The sequence below is a fragment of the Malania oleifera genome, chromosome 4 (assembly GCF_029873635.1).
Source record: "Malania oleifera isolate guangnan ecotype guangnan chromosome 4, ASM2987363v1, whole genome shotgun sequence".
NCBI classification, from domain to species: domain Eukaryota; kingdom Viridiplantae; phylum Streptophyta; class Magnoliopsida; order Santalales; family Ximeniaceae; genus Malania; species Malania oleifera.
This window is the reverse complement of record NC_080420.1, coordinates 90,421,514-90,444,991: the sequence shown is the minus strand read 5'-3', so window position 1 is coordinate 90,444,991 and position 23,478 is coordinate 90,421,514. Positions and strand designations below refer to the sequence as shown.

General features: G+C 37.2%; 1 protein-coding gene across 3 annotated transcripts in view; it reads right to left on the bottom strand.

The window, feature by feature from the left end:
- The window catches only part of LOC131154221 (uncharacterized), a 58,927-nt gene that overhangs the window by 22,651 nt on the left and 12,798 nt on the right, over positions 1 to 23,478 (bottom strand). For all 3 annotated transcript variants that reach the window (XM_058106852.1, XM_058106853.1, XM_058106854.1), the window contains 3 exons: positions 10,073 to 10,150; positions 9,802 to 9,873; positions 4,602 to 4,699 (listed from right to left, as the gene is read on the bottom strand). In XM_058106852.1, coding sequence (XP_057962835.1) covers positions 4,602 to 4,699; positions 9,802 to 9,873; positions 10,073 to 10,150 — 248 coding nt within the window. The remainder of the gene's footprint in view (positions 1 to 4,601; positions 4,700 to 9,801; positions 9,874 to 10,072; positions 10,151 to 23,478) is intronic.

Genomic DNA, 23,478 nt, shown 5'->3' with positions numbered 1-23,478 from the left:
GACAACTGATCATAACCACTTTATATGCGACTGTGGCCGGAGGGGATGTTGATGCTACTCTGTCAAACCTGAAGTGAGATGTAGCTGAACTGAAAAAAAAAGGGGGGCCTGAAAGGGGATCTGACAGGGCATTGCGAGGGGTGGTGAAAACTATCATTGCAGGTTTGGACAAGTGTTAAGGTAACTCCAGCTTCAAAGTTCAAAGCAGAAATCAGTTTCAAGGAGTATGGTGGACTCTAATTAGGTTTTCTCCCATTCGGAATTCGGAAAATGATGAGGGGATGGGTATCAGAGTTTGACAATGATTTGGGTAAAGGAGGTAATCACCATTTGGATAGATTGGGGGATCATATTGATGTCATCATGTCACCAACTACTTCTAAGGCAAACTTAAACTCTTTGAGGAGCAAAACAACCCATCAGATTGGGTGGAGACTAAGGAATCTTGTGTTAATGAGGGAACAGTACATGTATGTGATGAGGCTTTCAAGTTAAACTGCCTGGATGATGATAAAAAGTCTGATCCCATAGTGAAGGTTGCAGAACAGATTTTGGTTCCTGCAAGAATGGAGACTATTCAAAGTACCCCTGTTACAAGGCCTGTGCCCAAGCCCTTTTTTTTTTTTTTTTATTAGTTCTCTTTTTGTTGTTAATTCTTTATGTGAAAATGAATTGGCAGGGCTGCAAAGATAGTTATTAAATCTAATGCTTGTATTCTATTTGTTCCAGAAGGAATCCGCTTGGCTGAAGGTTTATCTAATGCCTTCCGAAAAGGACAATGCTATGGCTATTGATTCCATTAACTCTTTAGGTGTTGGGAAGGACTCTAGATATCCACAGGCATCATTTGATGAGCTAGCCATTTAAATTGGTTAGTCCATCTGGTCAAGAAGTTTGGGTGGTGGTAGTGCCCCTAGAATGAGGGAAACAAAGGAAAAATGGGGGAACTGTAGAAGTTGATTAGCACTGCTGATTGTAGGGATATTAGGGGACTAGGGGGAGTATGAATAGAATTGTAAGATCTTTTGACAAAAATTATGAAATATCAGGGGTCTAGGTGATCCTAGGAAGGGAAAATTAAGATTAGGCAGGTGGTCCTTTAAGCATGCCCTGATGAGTTTATGATTAGCAAACAAAGATGGCGTGGACAGATTCCCAGTTAGGATTTTTTGGGATTCCAGATCTATGAACTGAATGGTTTTACCTGCAACTGGTTCATCAGTGTATTCTTACTGTGTGAGATTCGAGGGTTAGCCTTCTTGTTGGAAGGCTTGTTGGTCTTTTTTCACGATCAGTTCAGTTCGAGGTTATGGGTAAGGGTTCATGGTGTTGTCATGTCTATTCATGATCCTAATTGTACTAGTCTTAGGAATTTGTTGGAGGAAAGGTCCATATTCCTGGTTTTTGTGCATTGCTGGGTGATAGGGTGATTTGAATGCTACTAGATTTTCTCATGAGAAGTCAGGTCAAAGATGAGCAATCTTGATGAGTTTAAGGAGATTGTGATTAGAGAGATCTACAGTTGGCCAATGCTCAATTTTCTTGGCTTGCAAAGTGTCAGTTTCTAGTTACAAATGAATAGGAGGCTTTTACTAACTTGTCTCAAGATGAAATTGTTGTATCTGATCATTCCCCTATTGTTCTTGATTCAAGCTTGGTTAAATGGGAGACATACTCCAAATAGGTTCAGAAATATGTAGATGGGCCTTATGGATTGGTTGATTTGATTAGGGGTGGGTGGGGTGAATGTGTTGCAGAGAGTTGGAAATGTTTTTGTTTTATTAAAAAAAAAATGAAGTTTGTTAAAAAAAAAAAAAAAAATAGGTGCATAATAAAGAGAATTTTGGGGATATGAGTACAAGAAAGAATGAGGATTTCGGGGAAGTTTTCTTGCAAATCTTGTCAATCAGCCCACCTGTGACCATTAATGGTTCTCAGTTTCCTTTATACATGTTTTGGAAAGCTAAAACTCCATCAAAAAAATCAGGGCTTCTATGTGGTCAGCAATTCTTGACAGGATTAATACTAACAACTGGCTCCAGGTTAGAAAAAGTTTGAAAGCTTGTTTCCTGATGTTTTCATTCTCTGTTTCCATAGGAAACACGTGCTCATTTATTTTTACATTGTTCTTTTTCTTGAAGCATCTGGTGCATGCTTTTTGGTTCATTTGGGGAGTTCGTGCCCAGCATCATTGGCAGGGTTTACAGAACAAGGGCTTTGGTACTTGTAAGGAAGTGAAAATATTTTGGAGTTGTGCTACTTCTGCTATTGCCTGGAGCATTTGGATGGATTATAATTATAGAGTTTTTAAGGGGAGATTGATTAGAGATGAAGCAGAGTTCTTTTTTTTGCTTCTTGATGTAGGAGAGAGAGAGAGAGAGAGAGAGACAAAATTGAGAAGAGAAAGAAGAAGAGGGCAGTTGGTGGATTAGGATCACCTATCAGCTTCATGATGGGTGTGCAATTACCACAGTCTTCTCCAAAGTAGGGCTATTCATTTTCAATGCAAAAAATTGAGCAGATACCAATACTGTTTGGCGATTAAAAATTTAAAATGAACCACAAAGAAAGTTCTTTGAGTTGGGAGTGTTTTCAACTGGAAAGAGGCATTCTATCTTCATGCCATGGGATTTGGAAGGGGAGAGCGGATGAAGATCTGTTAGGGTTTTGGAGTTGGACATTGATGCAATATGATTGGGAATAAACCTTTCGGATATAATGATCAACAAAGTTAGAAGGATGTGACAGTGAGAGGTTTGTTGCCAAAGATTTAGCAGGGTGGGTGCTGCGGCACCTGTGGAGCTGTGGTGCAATCTCCGGTGGCAGTGGATGCTGATCCAGAGAACTCCAATGCAGCTAGGTTTGTGACATGGAGAGGGTAGTCGGTTTGTGACATGGAGAGGGTAGGTAATGAAAAGTCATGGAACACTACTACAGTTGGTTCACAGTCGGAAAAAGAACTACAATCTAATTAGGTTTGAAGGGCAGGAATCAGTAAAAGAGACTAGGCTCAGACAACTCAGGGATTTTGGTTGATGTTTCAGCACCTTTAGTGGGAGAATTGCAGTGATGAGGGAATCACCAGTAAGATTCCATTTGTGGCTGTTGACAGGGGGTTTTACTAAGAACCAAGGAGCTTGTGTGGATGAGATTCAGGGTAAAATTGATGGTTTTGGGAAAATTCTATTGGTAAGGGAAAACGACTCTGATAAGCTAAGGGTCAGAAGGTTATGCTTGTCAGAAAGCATTACAGATGGGTGTTGAATGAAAAAAAAAAAGTTTCTGAGCAGAAGCAAGGTTATTCTAGTGAGATAACAACAAATTTAAAGGAGAAATATGAAGGGAAGTTAATGTATTGTGGAATCTCCAAATGAGGATTAGCAAACATAAGGAGAAGAAGAAATAGGGTGATGTCTCGGATAACAGTGAAGTTGCTAGTGAGTTTGCTTGTGATTGTGGGGTGGATGGACAGTGGAGTTTGTTTTTGGATGAGGTTTGGGAACAATATGGGTATGCTTCTGACTTAGATTTCCTCAAGTGAAACTTTTGCTGGGATTTCTGTTTCTGAGGATGATGGAATGGATAAAGAGCAGCAGTGTATGGATAGGGTTCTGCCCACCTCTGCATAGGAGGTTAATAGGAAGGATTTAGAAGCGGCAATTGATGAATAAGTTGGGCTCTTGGCCATCTGATCCTGGAGGAAACAAATTTCAACTAGATGGTGGTAAAAGTAAGGTGAAGAAGGACAAAAAGGGAACAAACAAATTCAAGGTGCTCAGGGAATTATTTTTCTTGTTTAGTTCTTATTAATCATTTTTTTTCTTTTAATTATTTTATTTATTTCAGGATTTCTTGTCCTCACTTAAGCTTGATTGGGTAATGCCCAACCTAACATCACTAGAAATACATCCACACTCATTCCATACATTCCACCCCACCAAAAAAAGAAAAATAAATACACTTATTGTATCATCACCTACATATCCTCTTATCCTTCCCACTCTTCTGTCATATAGTACTATTCCCTCTCCTGCCATATAATATCTAGGCTCCTGAGGATTGCCCAAACTTCCTCTCTGCACTCTCAGCTTCTCTCAAAGCACTCATATGCAACAGTGCAACACTACCTCATGCATTCTACTAAATAGCCCTCCAGTACATGATGCATACTGAAAGTTGAAAATTTTGAACTTTGAATGTATCTTGATGAACTGGATGAGCATTATGTATATGATAAAGAGCCGGGGAAATGGGAATGCATACAGAACACTGCAAGCGTAGGCATCTAGGTATGCCCAACTTCTTGATTAGTTAGGAATGTGATAGTGCAATATAAAATTAGATTTCAGAATGAAAAAGAATGGGAGCACTTTGAAAAAGGAAAAGAAAAAAATGCGCTTATGAATGGAACAAAAACAAGACATTATAGTTACTTCTTGTTGTAATTACTAGTTAACCATCTTCAAACTTTGGCAACGTATTTCACCAAATACTTGATTAGACATTCAATCACCACTAACTTTTTCATAAAATATATGTATATATATATGTATGGAGATTCCTTACATATCACTTAGAAGAAAAAGGAAATGAAAATTTACCTGGGGAATCTTCTTTTCTCCTTAGTAGTTGGTGTGACATTGCTGGAGATGGAGATGCATCATACTGCCACAAAATATCACTAACAAGGATGGGTGGTCTGCAATTAAATAAATAGGTCAACCAACCACAAAGAGTATATGAGCAGTATCTGTATTGATCTGAAGATATATATGTTTTTCACAAACTTCCTGAATATTTTATCTTGGTAAGAATATGACTATTCTGTATGTAAAAGTTTTCATATTTCAAAAACCGTTCAATATCACACTGTCAATTTCAGAAAGACCCAGTTCAGTAGTAGGGCCAAAATTGAAGCTCTAACATTTCAAATGCATCTGGTGCCCAGCAGAAAAACCCATTTTATTCGCAACTTCACAGGATTTTATTCAACAGTTAGGAAGCCCGTCAATGGACCAATTATTCACAAAGCAGATATATTATGCAGCCCAATCAAAGGAATGCAGTCAAAGATAACACAGGATTTTTCTCATGGATTAGCCTGAAAAGTCACAAAATTAACAGTGTTACAAGGAAATTTTAAACAAAACTCTTGCAGCACAACAACACCACTATGACCAAGCACTTCACTATGCTTCTAATAATCTGGACAGACTTCTGTAACAAGAAGCACTAGTTGAAAAGTATAATTTCCTATTTCAAAATATCTGCTTCAAATGAATAATAATAAATGACTAACAATTTAAAACTATTCTAGAAAATGAACACTCGCGAACATTTATCACATTCTAGAGTGTTACTTTTTTAAGATAACCAAACAAATCTATTAATGAGAAGAATAGTCAAAATGGATGGAGGATAAGAAATCCTCCCAGAAAGAATGCAAGAAAGAGAGCAAAAAAACAACAAAATTAAAAAACAATTACACTGCCTTCCAAACCCTTTGGATATCGGACGACGGTAGACCCCCGAAGACCCCAAAAGAATGTACCCAAAAAGAAGCAAGAAAGATAATTTTCTCCCAAAGCAAATTTGTAGAAGTCTTTTTATCTTTCAAGATTATAGCATTCCTTCCGAGCCAAAGCAACCATAGCATTGGAAAAAAACAAAAAAAAAAACGCCCAATCCCAAAAGATCCTTCCTCTTTTAGTCTTCACAAAACCCCAAAACTTCACCGTCAAAAAGTAATGAATAGTTTCTAGAGCTACCTATTCCTCTCCAAAATATGGGAAAAAAATAAAAAAAAAAGTTTGTTCCACGTATCTCACAACCTTACAATGAATGAAGATATAGCTAGAAGTCTTGTTTGACCCACAGCACATCATCCAAATATCTGGACTAATGGCTTTGTTCGATGTCCTTATATATAACACATCATTCGTATTGATCCTGTTAAGAATCGAAGTCAAGATGACAAACCGGAATTTAATGGAACCTTTTCTTTCCAAACAAATTTGTTTGAAAGGAAGGGACCAAGATTTTTCGATTTTCTAAGATTAGAAAAGAAAGACTTTGAAGACAAAGACCCCGAGCAGCTTCCACTAGGGTAGTAGAGGATGGCAACACCAAGTTCTCCAATATGCCCTATATTCAATAAACATCCCCTAGATGGAAACACTTACAGGCTCCCACTCCTCAATTTTGTTTTGGATGTCTAATACATGCTCCCAAAAGTGTTCTACATAGTCTATTAGATCCTCCTTTGACTTCAGATGCTCCCTCTGAAGATCCACCAAAGTCACCTTCTCTTGAGTGGAAAACTCTTCACAATAAAGATGACACATCTAACCCCACGTTTCCACTGACCCTGGTACCACATTTATGCTTTATTTAGCTTGAGATCTTCATCCAATCCAAAGACATTGGATGTCTCCATAAACTTCATCAAATGCCCAAAATTGCCATTGAAAAGTTTAAATTTGGCAACGACTTAGTCCTTTGGGTAAAGCTTGGAGATGATCTAATCTATATAAGGAAGACTAAAATTCACCTCGGAGATAACAGACTTCACTTGATTACTCTCCAAAATCTTGTCCAAATTCTCCTTAGCGATGTATGGGTCAAAATTGTACGTGATGGGCGTTGAAGGAGTCAAGTTTGGTGGGGCATGTGAAGTGGATCCCCCATTCTTAACTTGTGAAAGAGGTTTGGTGGTTGCAGGAGGTATAAATGTAAAATAGGGACTGTTCCCTAAAAGGTGGTGTCAAAGAGATCACTGCAGAGTTTGAGGTAGAAGGATTTCTTTAGGTTGGTCACGGTCCGCCTTTTTCACACCGTTGTGAAGGGCCGTGCGGCGCTAGCTAAAGCACTCTTGCTTAACTAGCCAGCCTATTGTTTACCAACATTCATCCACGAAGCACTTTCATTAACATTCAATCAGATAGCAGCGGAAATAATAATCAATTCATGAAAGTCGTGGCAACCAAGCAGTAAATATTGAAGCAAACGTAATTCATTAACAAATCCTCCGTTGACATGTTGTACTTAGCGAGGGAGGCAAGTAGGCTAAGCACGTTGACAATTGCTAGTGAGTTTTACAATGATTGATGAACACTCACCCTCCCCTAAAGAGCTTTCTAGGCCATTCTCACTCTGGCATTAGGAAACATCAAAGTGACCGAGGAGTCATACTGTCTTATTTGGCTTACAATGAAATAAATACTAGAAAATAACCCTACACTAGTATTTACATGATGGAAACCCATCCCAAACACACGAGATAAGCGGTCATAGGCAAGCATAATGCCCTGAACAAGCTTAGCCGGTGACACTCTATCATGCTCCCAAAAATAAGAGGACCATTAGAATTCGTTGTTCCCACACAGAGGTAAATTGGCAAAGCCTAGGGATTCATCGCAATTGGATGATCATTGAAGTCTGCCCTATTCCTAGTGTCTTGAGTCGGTTGATTATTGGAAGCTTCTGGTTGACTGCCTAGTTTTCTCTTAGCCATAACCTTGCAAAATCAAACTCTCCCCAACGGAGTCACCAAAATGTGGAGGGATTCTTGAGAAGGGAGTAGAGCTTTGCTATACACCAGTAATTGGATGTTTTGAAGAGGGTCATGAGAGGAGATTAGGAAAATCCCAAGAAGCTCAAGCATGGAATGTGGCAAGTGAAGGTATTTTGATGGCGAAAGGGATTCCGCGAACTAGTAGGAATCCAAGGTGAGTGGGGTCAAAGAGAGAGAAAAAGAGAGCTAACTATTCAAGTGTCAAAAAAAAATCCCCTACAAAATGTCATCCTCCAATAATAGATTGACAATTAATGAAAAGATGGATTTTTGAGTGAAACTAGTCATGAAACATGGTTAGGATGAGAGAAAATAGAAGGAACAAGTATCACGAATTATGTGGATGCTTGAGTAGCTTAAGAAAAGGCTAAAGGGTAGAACTCCCTTTAAAGAACCCTGATTCAAGCCCACAAGCCAAAACTCTCTAGAAATTCCAAGACTAGGACTGGAGAAGACCCCGCCACATGTCTCTATATCCAACTTTGGCGCACACCGCCAATCTAGACCTCTTGCAAGAATTCAAACATAATAAATTCATAATTAATTTCAAATTGCACACATGCAAAGTTGATATTGGTTATCAATTTCATAATCTAGAGCATGCCAGTGATTTTACACATTTATAGACTCAAAAAAGGAGGCTCTTGTGGTACTTCTCGTTGTTTATGTTTATGATATCATCATTATTGGCAATGACAAGAGTGGAGTAACATGTGTCAAGCCATGGCTTCAAGAAAAAAAAAATTCAAATCAAGGACTTGGGTATAATATTAATGTGACACTTTCTAGGCATTGAGATTGTACAATGTAAAGCCCTATTTACTTTGGACATACTAAGTGCAGCGCTAGAACATTTTATACTCCTACAGATTCCAATGGGAAGTTGTGATGTTGGACCAGACTTTGAAGATAAACATTGATACAAATAATTGGTTGGCAAGTTGGTATGCTTGACTATCACTACATGTGACCTATAATTTGTTGTGAAGGCGGTCAATCAGTTTAAGAAAAATCCCAAGCAACCACACCAGGATTCTGTTTGGAAGATTCGACAGCATGTTAAGAGCTCTCCCAGGTTTGATAGATAAATGCAATAGAAATTATGAGATCATGAGATACTCTTAATGCAAATCCGGCTAGCTCCATTGAAGATCAAGATCTACTACTAGATAATGTATATTTGTGGGAGATAATCTTGTTATTTGGAGTAACAAGAAACAATCTAATCCAGTGCTAACTATAGCTCATACCCTTATGTCGGAAACAGCATTCTTGATAACAAAGCCCATAGATATATTTTATGATAATCAAGCTGCCATTTGTATTACTAGCAACCCAATGTTCCATGAGAGGAAGCACATTAAGGTTGACCGTCATTTTGTAAGGGACGCTGTGTTAAAGAAGGTTGCACAGGACACCATTTGTGAAATCTTCGAATCACTTATGAGATAATTCCACAACAGCTTTATTTAAACCCACCTTGTCTGGTTGTTGTAACAAGACAGGATTTGGTGATATCCATACACCTCTAGCCTCATGGAAAGTGTTAGAATAAAATGTTATTTTAGTAATTAGATGGTGCAAAAGGGGAGGGAGTATTTAGTCCTTCAGGTCCTATTATATAAACACATAAAGAGGGCACACTTTGAGCTGTATGTAAGCTCCAGGGCACTGCCAACTGGGTTTTCTCCCTCTGATCTCTTCTTCGTTTTTCCCTCTCTAACCATGAGGGCTGTATTATCTTCATTCAAACTTCAATTTATTTCAAATTTGCAATATGGTATCAAAGCTGTAGCTGCCACAAAGTCCCGTGTTTGTCTTGTTGCTCATGTTTATTATATGGTTGTTAAAGATTGTCTTATTCCCAATAATGAATGGTTTTTGTTGTTCATTTATATCTCCATCTACAAATGGGCTGCATGAGCAGAGGAGTCTTAAGGCATGACATACATCATTGGCCCACAACCTAACACCTTCACAAATATAATATGTTGCTTCCATTCATCATGCAACAGAAAGATACTAAAAAAATATGTCACCACATTATGATTTGTATGGATTTAAAGGACTGATAACATAAAATTCAAAAAAGATATCACCTCTTCATCGTCATGTTATGTTATGTTATGATTTGCAGGGATTAAAGAAAAAAACAAGGTTGAATGGACTTAAAATGTCTTTTAAAAGAAGAGAAAATAAAGATTGGGAGTTCGGGCATATGTATGTACATTGATGTCTCTGGGCATCGCTCCAAAATTATGTGCCGATCATCTCCTTCACCAACAGATTCATGTGCAAATCTAAAAAAATAACACAAACATGAAACTATTCAAAGACTACTACTACATGGGAAGAAAAAAAAATACTATACACCATACAATTAATTTAAATTTCCATAATAATTCTTTTTATCAGTAAAGATAGTAAATATTAATACGGCATCAACGCGATGCCAAAAAACATAGAATTTAGCAACAAACGAAAAAATAATGAAAATACCCAAATATATCTGCAAGGCGATGCAAGAGAAGGCGATTGTACGAATTCATTGGTTCAAGTTCCATGACCCCATCTGAACTGCAATACATCATTAACAACAATTATGGAAATGATGACCAAGCAAAAAGAAAAACAATTATGGAAATGGTTCCCACACAACTTCAAGGCCAGAAGTTTTCCTTGCAACACAACAAAAACAGTGCAGTCATTTGTGAAGCAACAGCAAAAGCAGCAATGACAAAAATGACACCAATAGAAGCATAAGGATGCTCAAACATTTTAAAAGGCTCAATCAGGACTTCCCTCAAGCCAAGGAAAACAAATCAAAACTAGTTTCAAAAATAGCAACATGGTCAATACATTTAAGCAACTATAGCTTCTGCATAAGGACTTGGGTGGTAAATCTTATGCTATTGTTAATGCTGATTATTTTACTAGATTCTAATTGTGCTGTAGATGATGCATTGATTGCTTTTTCAGGAGTTTTGTAAAAAGGTTCAAAATGAAAAGAGGATATCTAATAACTTATATTGTAAGTTATCATGATGGAGAATTTGATAATCTTGAATTTGAAGATTTTCAAATGATAATGGCTATCAACAGAATTTTTTGGTGTCTAGAACACCTTGAAGTTGTAGAAATGAAACAGAAAACACATTAAGAAATGCTAGAACAATGCTTAATGAATATGAAGTAGCCATGTTTTCAGACCAAAGCAAATCTTTACATCTTGTCATATATTGAATTAAGTATTAATAAGACCACTAATCAAGAAGACACTGTATGAACTTTGGCATGTTATAAAACCCACCATCAAAAAAATAAAAACTTTGGAAATTTGATGCCAAATCGGATGAGGGAATTTTTCCTGGAAGCTCATTAACTAGTAAACCATATAGAGTTTATCACATTAGAACCTCAATGGTAGAAGAGTACATACAAGTTACATTTCATGAATCAGTTCCCATAACAAACAATTAACGTTGATAATTAACTTGATGATGTTGAACAAGAATTTGAACATGTTTTTTTTGACAGAAAGAAGCTTTATTGATAAAAGAAAAGATAAGAAAATACTATTAAGGAGAACAAAAAGTCCTAAACAAAATAAGAGGAAAAAAAATAGAAAACCAGCATCAACTTAATAAAGCCACCTAATATGTGATAGCATCTTGAAGACACCAGCCCTTAAAACAACCTGCCATATAAGCCTAAAGAAAAGAGAAGCCAAATACCAAATCCTGTCCCAGAGAAGATCCCTTGACAACTTAAGAATCTAGCATTCTTTTCCGACAAAATTACCCCAGAGAACAGCACATATAGCTTCCCAGCATCCTTCCCCTCCCAAAACCAACAGAAATCCTTCCTCCTCTGATTTTAGACAAACCAACGATTCACCAAGAACTCCAAGAATGCTCCAGAGTCCCCAAGCAACTGAGCAGTGCAAAAAGACATGAGATGCATTTTCAGAGCTATTTCCACACGAGACACATAACTGGAAACAAAGCTTTAGAAGGCCTCCTATTATGCAGCAGATCTTAGAAGGAACTTTAGCATCCCATATGTCCCGAAAAAAGAGGAGAAGATACATGAGCCTTAACTAAACAAGAACCCACCCCCCAACCCCTCAATGGAAGAATCCAAATTCCAAATTCTAAAATCACTCCAAGGTTGGGTAATTCACCAAGAAAAACATGTCTGCCTCTCTCTTTCCTTGTATTTATCTAGTTCCCTCTCTTGAAACCGAACCTCTCCCCTTCTCATGAGTATGGATCCATGAAGCCTCCTGGTGTCGGCTATGCTGAACCGAACGATACAGATCAAAAGGAAATCCTTCAATTTGCATTTAGACAAGGTCAGAGGGATCTCATATTTTCCTGTGGTTGAGAGCAATTCTGTTCACAACAGGTCGGTAAGGTGTTCGGAAGAGGCTGCATCATGTTTTGCTGATGGGTTGTCGGCCTTTGGTCAGACAGAAAGGAGTAAGGGTATCATGCAATACTAGTTGTCAATCAGGTGGACAAAGGTGGGAAAGTTCTTGAAGTTGGGGATGGGTTGGAAATATAAGAGATAATTTTGTGCTCATTCCTGGTGCTGCAAAGGGCGATGGTTGGCGAAGCTTCACAAGTGATTTTAGCTCCAGAAGGATTTTGGAGGTATAGCTGCAGATGGCCTTTCATGCACCAGATCGTGGAGTCAGGTGGTGTTGGAAGGAAATAAAGGCAAAGGTGAGGGTCGCAGCTGCCAAGCTCCTTATGGAAATCAAGGTATGTTGGTTGGAAGAGAAAAGAGGTGATGTAGCTGTCGTGGTGCGATTCATACAAGTGTAGCTGGGCTTTCGAAGACAGAAATCATCGCAAACCAACTGGAATTGAATGAGAACAAAACCAGGGTTGCTTTCAGGGGGGAGACTGCAAAGAGGAGTGGGCCAGAGGAATGTTTCTCGCTCTGGACATGGCCCAATTGATTGAAAGAAAAAAGGTACCTCTTTTTTATCTAAACTGGGCAATTTATTTGAGCAGGCCCAAGGTTTAGGTAAGTCTGGCTCAGGCTCTAATGAGGAGTAGGTGAGAATCTCATTCTTTGGGCTCCATACTGAAAAAACAATGGCAAGAGTCAGGTTGTTGGTCGGAGTCTTCGAGATATGCAGACCCAGGTAATTCTTTTCCGGATCCAGATCTCTAGAATGGGAAGGCAGGATTTCAGACCCCAGAACTCATGGAATTAGTGGGAAGGAGGATGCTATACCCTCTGATAATGAAATCCATTCCAAGTTTCGAAATGAGCTGAATGAACTTTGGATCATACTGAGAATACTAGCAGTTCAGAGTCAAAAGCAGATTGGATATTAAAAACACTATTAGCATCAAAGAGGGTTTAAAAGGTTGGGTAGAAAGAAGTAAAAAAAAAACCAGGGCTGCTTTTGGTTTTTTTGGGTGGGGGGGGGGGTGTGGATGGAATTGCTGATGTCTTTTTTCCAGATTCTGTTAGAAGTTAGGTGTATGCTCGTTGAAAGGCAGCTCATATGTGTGCTGCAATGAGAAAGGTGTTTGAAGATGAGAGAATTCTGGTGTGACAGGCAAAGTTTTTAAGAAGAGATTCTAAAGGAAAACTTAGTATAGTGGAAGACTCTAACAAAGAAAGGGGTTGGAAGTAGCAACGGGACAAAAATAGAAAAGGAGGTAAAGAAATGGAGGGATTTTTCATATTCAGAGAGTGATAATTTTAGTAAGTTTGACTCTGGCTGGGGGTTGTTGTTGGATGAGATTGGAAAACCATATGAGTACGTCTCTGATTCTTGCAACAAAGTAGGGGATTTATCTTATGTTAATCCTCCCCCATTGGAAGGTTCGGAAGGAGTGTCTATCTTTGACAATGATAGCTTGGTTAACAATTTACAGCACAGGTATGGAATTTTGCCTACTCACGTGGAGGAAATTTCTAAGGACTTAGAAGCTCAAGAGCTTTTGGATAAAATGGATTTAAAATTGACTAATATTGGAGGAAATGAAGTGTGCTTGGATGGTGGCAAAAGTTTAGGATGAAAGGTCAAAGGGAATTAGCGTATTTGAAGAGCTTGGTAAATAGTGAAGGAAAGGGTTTGAAAAGGGGTTTCCTTGGTTAATTTTTCCAGTTTCATGTTGTGGTCTTGTGTTTTTTTTTTTCTTTTTTTTTCTTTTTTTCCTTTTGTTATTAGGTGGACTTGTCCCCACACATTACACCCCTTCCTTTTTCCCTATCTAATATACGGTACCATGGTCTTAAAAATTTCCATGCAACTGCCAAAATTTCCATTGAAATTTCTGCTTTCCATCACCCTCAAAATCAAAATGGCAATTGATTTCCATCTTAATAATTTCCATCGAAATTTTAACGAATCGTCCAAAATTCATCAAAATTTAGACAATTTAGGAAACTTGTTGAAATGTTAACCATATAGTGAAATTTCCTGAGTAATTCAAATGTAATATTTAGACAAGTGAAATTTCTATCTTAAGTTATCTTATTTTCTTATTGAATTAAAAGATTATTACAATGCCTTTTCAAATTATACAAAAAATTAAACTTACAACAAAATTTTATTTAAATATTCATGTCTAAATTATCTTTGTTTGTATAATAAATAATATTTAATTGATTTATGAATTTCACTTATATTAACCAAATATGTTTAATACACATTATCTTTGAATATGTTTAATACAATATTGTATTACAACTATTGCACCTCGCAACATAGATGTATTTAATTTATAAAATATTAGTCTAGAACTTACATTATTATGTCTATTAACCATTTCTAAAGTTTTATAAAAGAAACCCATCCTTTACTAATTTCCAACTTTGTTTTAAATCGCAATCAAAATTGACATCAAAAAATCAAAATTGACATCAAATTTCTATACTTTTGGGGCTTCAAAATTTTAGTTGAAATCAAAATTTAAGAATTTGAATATACCTTCTTTTATTATCAATATATATATATATATATATACCATCAATCCTATTGGAGATATAGCAACTCTCCAACACAATAAGCAAAGAACAAAGCTCCTCTAACTCTCTATCATTCAAGTTCCTTATAAAATGAAAATCCCAAGAGGAGTCCCTCTCGTGAGCAAGGAAAGAGGAAACCCCATGCTCGTGGCGAGAAGAAGACGATACAAACAAGGAAAGAACAAGACAAGTCAACTTCCCCCACCCAAACATCTTCCCAAACCAAATAAGATTTTCACAACCCAAATGAAACTTAAGAGAAAGAAAGATAGAGTAAACCTGAGATATGGACCTCCAAGGAGACTTTGAGGAACTTCTAAAGCCCATTTTCGCATCATATCCATTCTGTTGCAAACTAAATTTACTTTTTACAAATTTGTGCCAAAGGAAATTTATCTCCACAGGAAAACTCCATAGCCATTTAGCCAAAAGGGCAGTGATATTTTTTGTTTTTTCCTTGAGTAAGAAAAACAAGTATTAATAATCAAAATAATGTACAATGGAGGAGGATAAAAAGTCCTCAAGATACTGTAATCCACAACCAAATAAATACATAAGAGCTGAGCAGCCTTCCAATTCCTTTGAAGGTTGAACAGTGATAAACTCCAAAAGAAGCCAAAAGAATGGGCCCAAACAAAGCTAAGAACACCACTATATCCCATAAAAGGGCAGGATGTGTGGCCCCTAAAGATCCTCGTGTTGCTCTCCATCCAAAGGATCCATATGAAAGAAAAAATTGCTCTGCTCCATAAAACATAGCCCTTTCTACTTGAGCCAAAATCAGTAAGCTTCACAAGCAAAGAATCTCCCACAATCCGAGGTGCCACCCAAGCTTCACCTATATAAGAGATAAAATATAATGCTACCTGCAGTGCAGAAAGAGATGTGTGTTCATTTCATTGGACTCCCGGCCAGTCATCCACATACCAAGGCTGATAGACATATAAGAACGCCTAATCTGCGGCATGCCTGTGTGTTGATACTATTCAGTATCACAATCCAGATAAAGGTCCAGATTTTCCAAGGAATCTTAGCCTTCCAAATGATGTGACTACAAGGAAAAACATTGGCAGAAGAGGTTTTCCAAAGGGTCTTTTTCAGACACCAAATGACCAAGACCAAACCCTCTCTCCTTAGATCTACACACCACTCCCCATTAACCTAAATGATCTCATCTCTCCTGTACACCTCGTAATCCTTTAAAGCCTGCAGGCAACCCCTCTGCGAATCCTGAAAAGAGGAAAAAAAAAGTGCAGAGGAATAGTAGACAAGCTAGCCTATATAAGATTACTTCTACCGAGAGAATAAAACACCTTCCCACCCATCCAACTGCTGAGCTACCTTTGTAACCACCAGATCCCAAAAAACTAAAAGAATGGGACTTACCACCATAGGGACAACGAAATAATTAAAGGCCACTCTAAAAACCCAAAACCAGGGAGGTCAAATCCAAAATCTTCTCAAAATTATTATAGACACCACTTTTCCCTGAATAATCTAAAAACCAAAAACCCTCTAAAAACCTACAAAATAGCGAGAATGCTTACAAGAGCCGTTATAGCCATCTAAAAAATGATGGTGTCATCAAAAAATTGTAAATGAGAAACAACCACCTCCACCCTACCCACCTTAATACCCTTCACAACCCCTATCAGCAGCCCTTTCTAACATCCTACACAACATGTCCACCACAAGGACAAATGAAAAAAGGGCATAGACAATCCCCCTGCCTCAGCCCGAAGATCCACTCTCTAGGCTGCCCACTAATAATAACTGAAATAGGAGGACTAGACAAGCAACCCCTAATCCAATTCCTCCACCTTATGCCAAACCCTTTCCTCAAAAGCTTCCTAAGCAAGAAACCCCAACTGACCCTTTCATAAGCCTTCTCAAAATCTAATTGAACACAATCCCCTTCTTTGTTTATGACACGTACCCTCCGCCACCTCATTCACCACAAAAATAGCATCCACAATCTGCCTCCCCCCTCCTCACCCAACAACACACACACACACACACACACAACACTCTGAGCAAGAGAAATAGTCTCACTAAGGACAGCCCCAAACCTATTAGCAAGGACCTTAGCAATGATCTTATACCCACTTGAGAGTAAGCTAATAGGCCAAAAATCCAACACCTTGGTCCAATTATGTTTCTTAGGTTCTAAGGTGATAAAAGTAGAATTAATACTCATTCCCACCTTACCATTACCATGGAACACAAAGAACACCCACATTAAATTCTCCTTCATCATATCCCAATTCCCAACATAGTTGTTAGAATCATACAATTCTCTATTCAAATCATACGATTCATATCAAGCAAGGCTCAAATCAATTCAACTCATGGCTGAATCCCAGAATGCTATGAATCATAGGTGAATTATTGGATTCCCTTGGTGTATTGTAGAATCGAACCGAATTGAATCATGTGAATCGTACAATGCAATTTGTCCTCCATCTAGTTGGATCCAATTGTTTTAAAAGCCACTCAAAAGCTAGTGAGTTTTACAATGATTGATAAACACTCATCCTCCTCTAAAGAGCTTTCTACGTTGTTGCAACTTAGCACGAGGGAACATCATATGAGCGAGGAGTAATACTCCCCATTTTCAATATGGCATTATCCTACTCAAAAAAAAAAAACCCTAGACTAGTATTTGCATGATGGCTACCCATCCCATGTGCACAAGAAAAGCAGTCACAGACAAGCATAATGCCCTAAACAAGCACAAGAATCACACGTAAAAAGAGAAACAAAAGGATTATGAATCACAACCTGTTCATCCACTTCTCTCTCATTAAGATTCTATACAAAAAGGGAATCCTACGAGATAGAATTCTCCTCCAAAGAATAAAAAATAAGAAATAGGAGAACTAAGCATGGAAGAAAGTCTAACAAAACACAGAAACAAAGTTGATGCAATTACATCTGCCACTCAATGATCCTCCCAAAAATAAATAGCATTATTATTGTAAACCCTATAACATATAAGAGGAAAAAACAGCTTAGAAATCTGAGAGACAAACTTCCAAAGACACACATGAGTAGCATAAATTCTCCCATCAATATCCCTTTGTTTTGATGAAGACCATGCTTCTCCTTAATAGTCTTATGACAAAAGGATTTTGCTTCTAAAAGATAACTCCAGAACCATACCCCAGTATGAAATGTTTTTAGACACCAAAGTTTTTAAGACCTAAACTTACATGTAACTTAGGCCTCCTAACCAACCTGCAGCTAAAATGATCCTCCTTATCCTCACACACGATGAGCTGTAAGAAATCCCTCATCACCCTCTCCATTCTTATAGACAAGAATTCCAATCTCATCTCTGCATGGAATCAAGCTAAGGTGCTATTTGGTGAGTTAGTTACAACCAAATCAAGAAGAAAAAAAAAATAGTTGCAGTCTCTTCTTCGTGATCTCCTCCCTCCCACCCCCTGAGTCAACAGTATTGCTTGGTGAATGGTAATAGTAGATTGTCATATATGTGAGTGCGCTACATTGATTAGAAACAATAGACTCTAACTAAGCATTTTTAACATTTACTTTGTACTATAACTTAGCCAACCCCACCTAGTGGGACTTAAGGCTTGGTTTTGTTGTTTTTTGTTGTTTGTAGTAGTTTGTACCATAACTACTTTATTTATTATTATTTAATAATTATATTATATTATATTATATTTTAATATTTTATGACAATAGTTTACTTAATTATTACAATTATATTATTATTTAATTACTCCAATTAGGGACATATTTGAAATAACTTATTTTTCATTCCATTCCGGCCACCATTCAAGGGTTCCAAATGCTAGAAAGGAATTGGAGTAGGAAGTTTGAATCATTATGCTTGAGTAATGAAACGCAGTAATCGCATCCCAATAGTGATTCTATTCCTAGCTTGACTCCATTCCTACGTCGATTCCTTTCCTACTTCAATTCTATTTCGCGAACCAAATGGGGGGCTAATATTGGAGGGAACAATAGCCTTCCAAATATTTGTCCAAAGGAAAATAAAAATGATTTTCAAAATCATTAAATGAGCCAAAACAGATTTAAAAGATCAAAAAAATTCTCCCCATGCTAAGTAAAAGAATTGCACGTAACAAAAGGAACAAAAGAATAATGAATCACTATCAGCTTGATGTATTCATCAACTTCTCTCATTAAGATTCAATAAAAGAATGGAAATCCTACAAGAGAAAATTCCCCTCCAAAGCACAAAAAAGAGAAACAAGAGAACTAACCATGGAAGAAAGTCTAGAAAGAAATGGAAGCAAAGCTGACATAGACACATCTACCACCCAATGATCCTCCCAAAATGTATAGTATTATCATGACAACCACTACAATGTATAAGAGGGTTGCAAGTGAGAAATATGAGAGACAAAACATCTAGAGATGCATGTGAGTAGCATAAATTCTCCCCACTCCACAACCATTAACCCACTAACCAGAATGGTCTTAGACATCAAATTTTAAGGACCTAAACCTACTTGTGACTTGGGACTTCTATCCACCTAGTAGCTAAAATGATCCTTCTTATTCTCACCAACTATAAGAAATCCCTCATCATCTTCTCCAATCTCCTCGCAACACCAACAAGGATTCTAAAAAGGTACACAAATAAATTAGAATTCTTCAGATTGGGGTGCAAGACTAACAATACCCTAGGGAGATGACACCTAAAGAAAACCTAATCAAGTCGAAGGCCAAAGACAAAACCAAACAACCCGCAAAAGAATTGAACTCCACAATCTCATGCTGATCCATAACAACAACAAAAACAAATCAAGCCTCAAGCCTCAAGTCCCACAAAGTGAGGTCAGCTACATGAATCCTTTTTCCACTAATTTAAATGACCATGGGCAATTTCCTTCAATAATTTAAGGGCTATTAAATCCTTATCACTACATCATTGCCAGTTATTTTAGGTCTACTCCTAGCCCTAAACTACCGCTAACAATACATAGCTCACTCCTCATTGGTGCACTTCATGACCTAACTACACTCGTGATGCACTCAATGTCCTAAATTTCACACATAGTCGGTCCCAAACCCAGATAAAGGAGGAGGTTTGCATTAGGTAGCTGACAATTAGCGTAAAACTTGTCAGATCTCTATGATCTGAATCCTTACTTATTTAGCTGACCATGTTAATACCTATGACGATTTAATCAGCTCCATACTTAACTTCCAAGGCCTCTTTCAGTTCAATTAAGAACCCTCCCCCAATCAAAGAACCTCTCCATGAGGACTAACTAACCTAAGTCTTATCTCATCAAGAAGGGATTGGGCATGCTGGTTGTCCCTCTCATTCCCTAGTAAGTCAACCATTAAGACTCCCCTACAAACTCCCATTGGCACAAAGGTAACTTACAACTAGTATTGGGGGACATTGGAGAACTAATTCCAATTGCAGCACCTATGACAGTCATTTGAGCTCATGACTAACATCTCCATTTTACCGAATAGGTCTCGAAAGAAAATAAAATAATTAAGTACCTTAGGAAAACTAGATATTTGAGACAAACCCAATCTCGAGATGAACTTGTAAGGCTAGTTCCCTCTGCAATTTTAGCTTCACCTTCCACCTGACTGGCCTTCCAACATTAATACCAAGCTTTGCAGGATAAGACATGATCTCCTTTTGTTTATCTCCCTCAAGTCAATTATTAGAGATCTAAGCCAACACCACTATCCTTTTCTTCCCTGAAACAACAAGATTCTAATCATTTTTGCTTGGGAATCTTCTGGAGGGGCTGTTTTAACAGGGATCAACCTCACAAAGCGGCATGTGATTTTTTTGACAAATATCACTTATGCAAGAAGGAAGGAAGACCTCAAACCATCTACTTTTGCACTGATTTTGCTAAGGGAATCTAGAGTTTCTTCTGACAATGATTTATTGTGAAGTGGTTTATACTTATTACCACAAAACAACTCTTGCTTTTTACTTAGCCATAAAGTTGGATTGCGTAACAAAATGGGTCAAAACAACCAATGTCTAGGGGATGGGCCCTTTATGTGTCTTAGAGCATTTGGACAGAATGAAATAGGAGAGTGTTTCATAGGGAGGAGATAGCAACATGGATTGTTAAACACGGTTTCTTAAAACTCATGTCAGGAAGTCTAGCAATTTTATCCAGACTTCCATGATTGGCTTAGCAAAATGGTGGAACATTGGAAGTTCTTCTTAGAGTCCTTGGAGGTCTATTTCGCAGGTTGACCTTTTGTTTCTTTGTCTAACAAAGTTTCAATTGGGTAGAGGTAATCAAATTAGGTTTTGGGAAGATGTTTGGGGTGCAGGAAATTCCATTTCTGCTCCTTTACTCATTTATATCATCCTTGGTCCTTCTTTGAAGAGATTTTTCTAGTAAATCCTTCTTTTCTCACCTTTTTAAGGCTGATGTGGTTTTACCTATCGATCAAGGTATATGTGAGGCCAAAGTTACTTCTAATATAAAGTCACTTGTTTGGCTAGGGGCACTTAATAAAGTCAACATATGTGTTTTATGTGTGGGAAAAGCTCTAAATACGTGTCTCGTTTGTTTCTTCACTGTTCTTTTGCTTGAGGTTTGCGGAATTCACATTTTGGACTTCTTGGTTCTTGGTTAAGAGTGGGTTTGTCCAAAGTCGTAGAGGACAAAAGGAGTTCTTGCTTATTTCTTTTATAGGTTTTGGAGAGGGTAAGGATGTTAATAGGTTGTGGGAATGTGGGGGAATTTGGCTTGGGTAGCTTTATTATGTTGATGTAATTTTTCTTTTTTCTAGTGTTCTTTTGTGAGGACTTCTAGTTCTCTGCTATTGAATTCGCTTCTTGCCTGGTTTAATAGAGCTTCTTTTTCTATCCAAATATATATAATATACAACAACAACAACATACCTTAAGTCTCACTAGGTGGGGTCGGCTACATGAATCATTTTTTCCCAATTCACCCGATCAAAGAGCGTTTTCCTCTATTAGATTAAGGGCTGTTAAATCCTTCCTCACTACCGCTTTCCAAGTTATTTTAGGTCCACCCCTACCTCTTTTCATGCCAAAAACAATAACTAACTCACTCGTCCTCACAAGTGCTCTACTAGGCCCGTTTCAAACGACCAAACCATTTAAGTCACCCCTCCCTTACCATGTTTTCAATCGGTGCTATGCCTGAATTATTACGTATATGTTCATTTCTTACTTTATCTTTTTAATGTTAGACCACTCATCCACCTTAACTTTGACATCTAAGCAACTTTTATTTTTTGTACATGTCGTTTCTTAGTTGCCCAACATTTTGAACCATAAAGCATAGTTGGCCTTATAGCTGTATTATAAAACTTTCTTTTCAATTTTAAGGGTGTTCTATAATCACACAACACACCTGATGCACTCCTCCATTTTACCCAACCTGTTTTAATTCTATGTACTACATCTTCTTCAATTTCCCCTTCAACTTGCATAATAGATCCAAGATATCTAAATTTATTAGTGCTATTAATCTCTTGATTCTCAAGTTTAATCTTCTACATTGCTACTCCTTACATTACTAAAATTACATTTCATATATTTTGTCTTATTCCTACTTACCCTAAAGCCTTTAGACTCCAATGTGGTTCTTCAAAATTCTAGCTTAGATTCGACACCGCTCCTACTATTATCAATCAACACGATATCATCTGCAAACAACAAACACCAAGGGATCTCATTTTTTATATTCCTAGTTAGTTCATCAATTACTAAAGTAAAAAGATAAGGACTCAAATTAGAACCTTGATGTACACATATTGTGATTGGAAAATCTCTAGATTCTCCTCCTATAGTCCTAACGGTAAACACTACCCTATCACACGTATCCTTAATGACCAACGTATATCTACTGCAAACACCCTTCTTTTCTAAGACCCACAAAAGAACTTCCCTAGGTACTCTATCATAAGCTTTTTCTAGGTCAATAAAAACTATATACAAGTCCCTCTTCTTTTCCCTAAACTTTTTTATTAAATTTCTTAAAAGAAAAATAGTTTCTATTGTTGATCTCCCAGGCGTAAAACCAAATTCTCTAAGATCTTCGTTTCTAATCTTATTTTATGTTCAATTACCAATTCTCATAATTTCATTGTATGACTCAAAATCTTAATTCCACAAAGTTATTACACTTTTGAACATCGCCTTTGTTTTTGTACAAAGGTACTAACATACTTTTCCTCCATTCTTCTGACATTTTTTTGGTTTTTATAATAGTGTTGAATAGATAAGTTAACCAAATAATTCATTTATCTCCTAAACATTTCCAAACTTCAATTGATATTTTATAGATTTCCCACTTTTCATATTTTTTTAATGTCATCTTAACTTCAAGGACTCTAATTTTGCGAATAAATCTCCTAATTTTAGTGTTCTCCTCATTTGTCACTTCTAACTTCAATCTTTCATTTTGGTTTTCATTAAACAACTTATCAAAGTATCTCTGCCACCTCTCTTTTATGTCTTCTTCTCTAATTAAGACATTATCATAGTTGTCCTCTATACATTTTACATCACCTAAATCTTTGCATTTTCTTTCTCTAACTCTAGTAAGTTTAAAAATATTTTTTTTTCCTTCTTTTGTATCTAGTTTAGTATATAACGAATCATAAGCTCTATGTTTAGCTTCACTAATAGTCTTTTTTGCATTTTTCTTGCTTCTTTATATTTTTCAAGACTTTCTATATTTCTACAAATGCCATATTTGATACCAGTTTCTTTTTGTCTTAACGGCTTTTCGGAATTCTTGATCCCACCAACTTTCTTTACTACCCAAGTATCTTCCTTTGGACTCAACTAAAACCTCTTTTGCTATCTTACGATAGAATTTGCCATTTTATTCCAAACAGTATTTGCATCAACCTTATTCCTTATTGTCCAATCAAACTCT